This window comes from Echiichthys vipera (assembly GCF_963691815.1).
Source record: "Echiichthys vipera genome assembly, chromosome: 22".
In the NCBI taxonomy this organism is placed as follows: domain Eukaryota; kingdom Metazoa; phylum Chordata; class Actinopteri; order Perciformes; family Trachinidae; genus Echiichthys; species Echiichthys vipera.
Window position 1 is genome coordinate 7,764,821 of NC_139847.1, and position 6,352 is coordinate 7,771,172.

At 41.0% G+C, this 6,352-nt stretch overlaps 1 protein-coding gene across 1 annotated transcript; it reads left to right on the top strand.

Moving 5' to 3' along the window:
• Nucleotides 1-833: 833 nt before the first annotated feature.
• On the top strand, nt 834-5,331 carry LOC310963950 (ubiquitin carboxyl-terminal hydrolase 12-like; the record flags this gene model as incomplete). The annotated part of the gene is made up of 12 exons (XM_083936907.1): nt 834-888; nt 978-1,083; nt 1,191-1,312; nt 1,486-1,556; nt 1,643-1,768; nt 1,960-2,055; nt 2,176-2,307; nt 2,389-2,517; nt 2,594-2,631; nt 4,670-4,710; nt 4,803-5,275; nt 5,320-5,331. 12 exons carry the CDS (start codon nt 834-836, stop codon nt 5,329-5,331), a joined length of 1,401 nt encoding a protein of 466 aa, XP_083793033.1.
• Nucleotides 5,332-6,352: the final 1,021 nt, after the last annotated feature.

Sequence of the window (6,352 nt, forward strand, 5' to 3'; positions counted from 1 at the left end):
CAGAAGAAAATGCTTTGGCAAAATAAACCACGGAGAAAAAGCGGATCCTGTTTGTTGATCTTTATTGAAGATTTCCACAACACTAACTTTGTTGTTGGTGCTTTGTTTTCTGTGTAGGGACTCTTCTCATGCTACTGCAGAGGTTTGGTGTTATTTTGAGCAGCATTAGTGGTTAAAAAAGACGTTTTAATGCCTTCACCGTGCTGCCCCGAGCTAATCAGTGTTAGCCACGTCTGTTAGCGACTGTCCCAGATTTCTCTGATAATAATTTATACATGAAAAAAACTGTCTCGATGGCTTATTTGATGTATGTAAGTGCCAAAAATGACCATGGGAGGATTTTGCACTGGAATTACACTTTAAATAATTTGAATCAGATTAATAAATAGCAAATCCGTATATCAAATTTTATAATGTGCAAAAAGCTCTTGTGTTATAAATATGGGTATGGCACATGATTTCATATATGATACACAAAGAGGAAATGTGTCATTTTGTTGGCAGCTTGTGGTTTTAATTTTGCAACTACAGCTGTTAATAATAAAAAAATATTTCCGAGGCACCCTGAATGCAGCATTCCTGCATGTTTGCGGCAGAAGTGAAAGGGAAAGTGTGCAGCAGAGGGTTCTGTTTCCAGGGGGTAGAGCCGCTGACGGTGTGACACACACACAGACGAACTTCTGCGATGAAGTCTCGATCACACAGCTGAAGGTAGGCGCGTATGTTTCTGCTTTTGTGTTCGTTTCCAATCGGTGTATTACCAACAGCTGATTGCCAACTCCTTTACAGCTGACAGACCGTGAACAAGTGGATGCAATCGGCAAGGGAGCAAAATGAATTACTTGGAGCACGGTCGGCAGTTTGTCTACAATGTGTTGTCCTCTGCAGGTAAGATATGTGCTGTCAGGCTGGTTTATCATCCACAGTGATGGTATTAACTTTATGATCATGCATTATTAATAATAATCTCTTTACAGCAGCCCACAAGCACCATGGCTTGTTGAACCAAGGAGCAACATGTTACCTTAACAGTGTGCTGCAGGTGCTTTTTATGACTGAAGACTTCAGAGAGGCTGTGGACAGGTACAAAAAAAAGTCTAACTTCATGCACTATAATGCATTTAACATTAACTGAGCCTGCAGTGCACCTTTGTACCTTTTCATAACCACTGTGTCTTACCTGCGTGTAGGCACACCTATGAGCATCCTGCCACTGAGTGTATTGATCTTCAACTTAAAGCCTTGTTTGATGACTTAAAAGGATGCACAGCATACACCTATAATATCACAAAAAAGCTGGGCATCGACAGAGGTAGAGTATGTTAACACGCAGAACAACTGTGCTTTTGAATATGTGTGGAGCAAACATACTATTTCTTTATCATATCTCCTACACTTTTTAATAATCCAGAGTTATAGCCTCATCAAAGACCAAGTTGACCAAAAGTCACTATGGTGATTTAACCCTTCATGTTGATCTTCCAGTGTTTGAACAGCGTGATGCTGCTGAGTACTTTGAGAAGATTATGTGTCTGACCAGTTCTGACGCATCCCAGGTAAACGAGTCATCGATATCAAAGGGAGTCTCTACATTAAATAGAATAATACTTGTTCACAAGTGTTTGCATTTCTGTGCTTTCAGATCTTCCACGGAAAGTTGACGCACAAGACCAAATGTTCTGTATGTTGTACTGAGACTGATGCCGACGGGGCGTTTTGGCATCTTCCTCTTACTTTGGTGGATTCTGACAGGGAACACTACAGCGTGGTAAGAAACCTGCAGACATTAGAGGACCCGCATTCTGCTCATTTTCAGGTTCATGCTTGTCTCCGGGGTTTCTGCGAGAACATGTTTACACGCATTAATGTTCAAAAACATATTATTTTTCTTATACCGTCTGTCTGAATATAACTGATTTCAGATGCAAACTACATGATGAATTACATGCTTTTTGTTAGGTAAATGGCATTGAGGAGTATTTCAGGGCTTCAGAGTTCAAAGGAGAAGATCAGATGTACTGTGATGAGTGTGATGCCAAATCTGATGCTACCATTGTGAGTAGTAAGAAAAAAAAACAGTTCCTGATTTTAACTCACATTACATTAAGAGTTCATACGTTAGAAGTGCATTAGAACAACGATAATACATGTTGAGGATCTGTTTTTCTCATTCAGCAATGCGTAATAAAGCATCACCCGGATGTTCTGATGTTGCTGCTGAAGAGGTTCGAGTATGATTACCAATACAGCACATACGTCAAAATCAACCGCACTGTGGATGTTCCCTGCACCCTGCAGATACCACAGGTATATTTTAATATTACACCATGACACATTTATTTTTCATCCCTGATAATAATGTCTGTCATGTTTCCCACTTGCGAACAGAGTCAGACATATGAGCTGTATGCGGTTGTGGAGCATTTTGGAAATCTTGCAAGTGGACATTACACTGCAGCAATCAAGCCTCAGGATGATGGGAGATGGTATGACTTCAACGATGACAGGGTCACGGAGGTAAGACGGATCACTGTAACTCTGGTGCAAACACCAGGTTCATCATGTTAACTTTGGTTCTTCTTTTCACCAACAGCTTGATTACCAGCCTTTCCAGGTGGATAACTTTGAACAGTAAGTTTTATTCCTTCTCTTCAACCCACTATACGGTATGTTTCTTTTGCGATTATTTCTTAATCTAGTTCTCCGTTTGCTTCAATATACGACAAATGCAGATTATTTCTCGTACCCCAGCATTTCTACTGAAAGGTGAATGGTGAAAAAACAATAAACATAATTTGTGTATCTACAGATGCATCCACACCATAGACTGTATAAAAAATGGACGTAGCATCTCTGTCGAGCTCCGTTCTCTCAACTTGATCCAATCTTACTCGCCTATGGGAGTCTCCTTTTTGTTTTGACTTTGACTCCGCCTCATTTCCTCTAACCAAAAAAGGGCACTGATGTGACGTTAGGGGGAGGGAGATACGTCCATCTGGCTGCCGTTTACCTCCAAGGAGAAGTGAGGGCCAGTGAAAAGCTGTCACTCAAGAGGCCACGCCCCTAATTATTCATAAACTTTAACCTCCAATAAAATAAAAACTAGCCTGGTCCAAAAAAATTCATCCCCCTCAATGTTGTCATGGAGATATGACCTAAACATACAGACTAGAATGTGTTTAGTACCAGGCTTTAAACAGGTTTAATGATGCTGTGAAAACGGCCTGTTTAACATGGGAGTCAATGAGAAACTGCTCTTTTATGAAACATGCCCCTAGTGGACACTCAGAGAACTGCAGTTTTTGGTACTTCGGTATTGGATCAACCAGAAAATCGCTGTGGTTGGGGGGTTTGATCCACACAGACTTATACATGCATACAGACGTGCATGCACCAAAGCAACCCTCGGTGTCTCGACCGTGTCTGTAGCACCCAATAATGTAATCATTTCCTGAAAATGCGATAAAAACTTGCACTTAATAAATGCCAGCGATAAAATTGATCAATCATGTAATAAAATGTCCTGAGTGATATTGTAATAACATTTTTTACAGATAATGTAATACCTTTCAATGTCTTTTTCATAGATTTTCTAATTACCAAAATCACAAAAGACACATTTTTCTTCTTTACACTTTTCTTTAACAGGAAAAAAAGGAATAAACAGCAGAAGTGTAATTTCTCTTTTATGGACAGACATGTGATAGATGTCATATGTGCTGCTCAGGCAAATAAAATAGTAACATTACAAGAAATAAATCTGTGTGATATAAATATGCAGTTAGTTGCATTGGTTTATATGTTGTAATTTTATAACAGTTGAATATTGCTTGTCATCAAAATTGGTGCTTTTGGGGGCAAAGTCTGACACTGACAACCTGTGAGACTGTGTTCAGGACTATTATACGTGTGGTTAACCTTCACCTGAGTTATCATGAACACTTTGTACCAGGAAACATACCTTGAGATATAAATATAACCAACTGAGAGGCTGATTATATCTGAAAGGATCGAGCAGCAAACCTCCGCCCTGCTCTAAATGGAGCAATGCAAATGAAAACAACAGACTGTCTCTGTTGTCTGTTGCACATTTACAGGAATTCATGTGAGATCTGCACAGACAGGTTATGCTTTTCTCTCTATGTTCATTCTCATGTAACTGGATGTTTAATGCTGATGAAGCTCAACTATTTATCTATTCATTTATATTTCAGCCCACTGAAAACTGATTGGAAATGTAAACTCTAGGCTTTATGTAGAATTTTAAATTTACAACTGATGAAAAGTGATGTTATAATGAGGTAAAAGTGCATTAAACTAAAACCCCTGTCAATGCAAAATGACCCTGCACATACCTATGCTGATTGATCGTTTTGCGAATATCGTCCATTAGACCAGAGTGAATCTTTTCTTACTATTATCTATCTATACTATTATTGCATTTTATTACACTTTCACTCAGGTTAAGTGTAAGTTTTATTAAACTTTCAGGAAATTTTTACAATTTAAGGTACAGTATCTGCAGAAATAAACATCTAAAATGAACCCCTTCTTGCATGATCACATGCATGCTTATGTGTGTGCACAACAGAAAGCCCCCTTATAAAACACAAGCCATACATGTTGCAGTATTTAATCAGGACTTTCTTTTCCACATTTCCTTCACTAGATCCAGCAGCGCTTATCTTCTTTTTTACAGGAAAAAGAAAGGTAAGATGGCAAACATGTTCACTCTGCTGTTCTATTGTGTGTTCAAACGTGTTTGCTACTTTGCCTTTATTTATTTAATACCTGTGTTCCAGTGCACACTGCTGATACTTGTACTCGAGACGTGAGAGAGGCGTCTGCTCCTGCTACCAGTTATAATGACTTGAGCCAAGATGCTGTAAAGAAGAGAGAGAGACAAGAAGTTGAGAGGGCAGCAGAGGCGGAATATCAACCTGCAGTGGCCGTTTCCCTTCACAGATATGAAGAAACAGGAATTAAAGACATTGTCAGGTCTGGAGGAGAGTGGCTGCCGTCTGATGTGGCCAATGGAGTTCATGCAGAGCAGAGCATGCTAAACAATGATCTGGAGCTTAATGAGGAGAGGGATCACTCACAGTATGAGCTTCAGGATGCTCGTGTCGAAAAACAGAGAGGTGAGGGGTACAAAGGAGTAAGTGCAGAAAAGATGGAAGGAGAATATGACTTTAGGCTGAGGAGACCACGGGAGGATTGTGACATACGCAGCGTGTCATACAATGATCAGAAGTTCGCACAGGAAGTGGGCAGCGTGAGTGTGAGATGTGATTACCCTCAACAAGTTTGTGTTGACAGGCAGGAAAGTGAGGAGGGAACGGAAACGGGTGTAAATAGAGATGCGAGTAGGAAGACGGAAGGTAACGAACAGCCAGAAAGGAGAGAAATTGCTTCAACAAAATACCTCGACTGGAAGGCAGAGCGTGAAGGGTTACATGAGGTTAAAGAAAACACGTATGGAGATCAGGAGGGTACACGGGAAGCTGGAGAGAATTACGACCGCAAACGTGTTAGGGCGGACGAACAGGAAGATGAGGACAGAATGGAGTTGGTCGTAAAGAGAGACAAGGAACGACGAACTGGAGCCGAGGAGAGGGGGTTGATGGTGACGGGGAGAGAGAACGCCTCCACAAAACATGACCTCCACTGCGATAAGACTCGAGAAAATACAAGTGATCAGAGGCGTGAACAGGGAAGCAAGTATAGAAGACATCAGCAACAGAGAGAGGATGAGGGGGGTGTTGAGACGGAGAGAAAAAGGATAAGAGATGAGAAACATGCACAAAGGAAAGGAACTTCAGAGAGGAAACAATCGGATCAGAACAACGGGGGATTAGATGATGTTAGACAGGAAGTTGTTGGCGCAGTGAAACGAGCCAAAGAGCAGGAAAAGAAAGGAGATAATGAACATATCCAAAGAAGGGTAGACTCTTCTCGTAGGAGAGAAGGATTGGCAGGAAGCAGAAGACAGGGCGACTCTCCACCGAACCCTAGTATTGACGATAACGAAGGTGCGATGGAAGGAAGACGAGGTTCAAATGGGTCAAGAACATTTCAAGGGGTGATAGTTGAGGAAGAATTTAGGGATGGCGTTCAAAGCTACCGCCAGACGAGGAAGATAAGCATAGAAACTGTAAAAATATCACGAGACAGCATTAAGAGTAGGGTAGAGTATGATGAAGGAAACTCCGATCCAAAAACAGATGAGGAAGAATTTAGGGATGGCGTTCAAAGCCACCGCCAGACGAGGAACATAAGAATAGAAACTGGAGAAATGTCACGAGACAGCATTAAGAGTAAGGTAGAGTATGATGAAGGAAACTCCGACCCA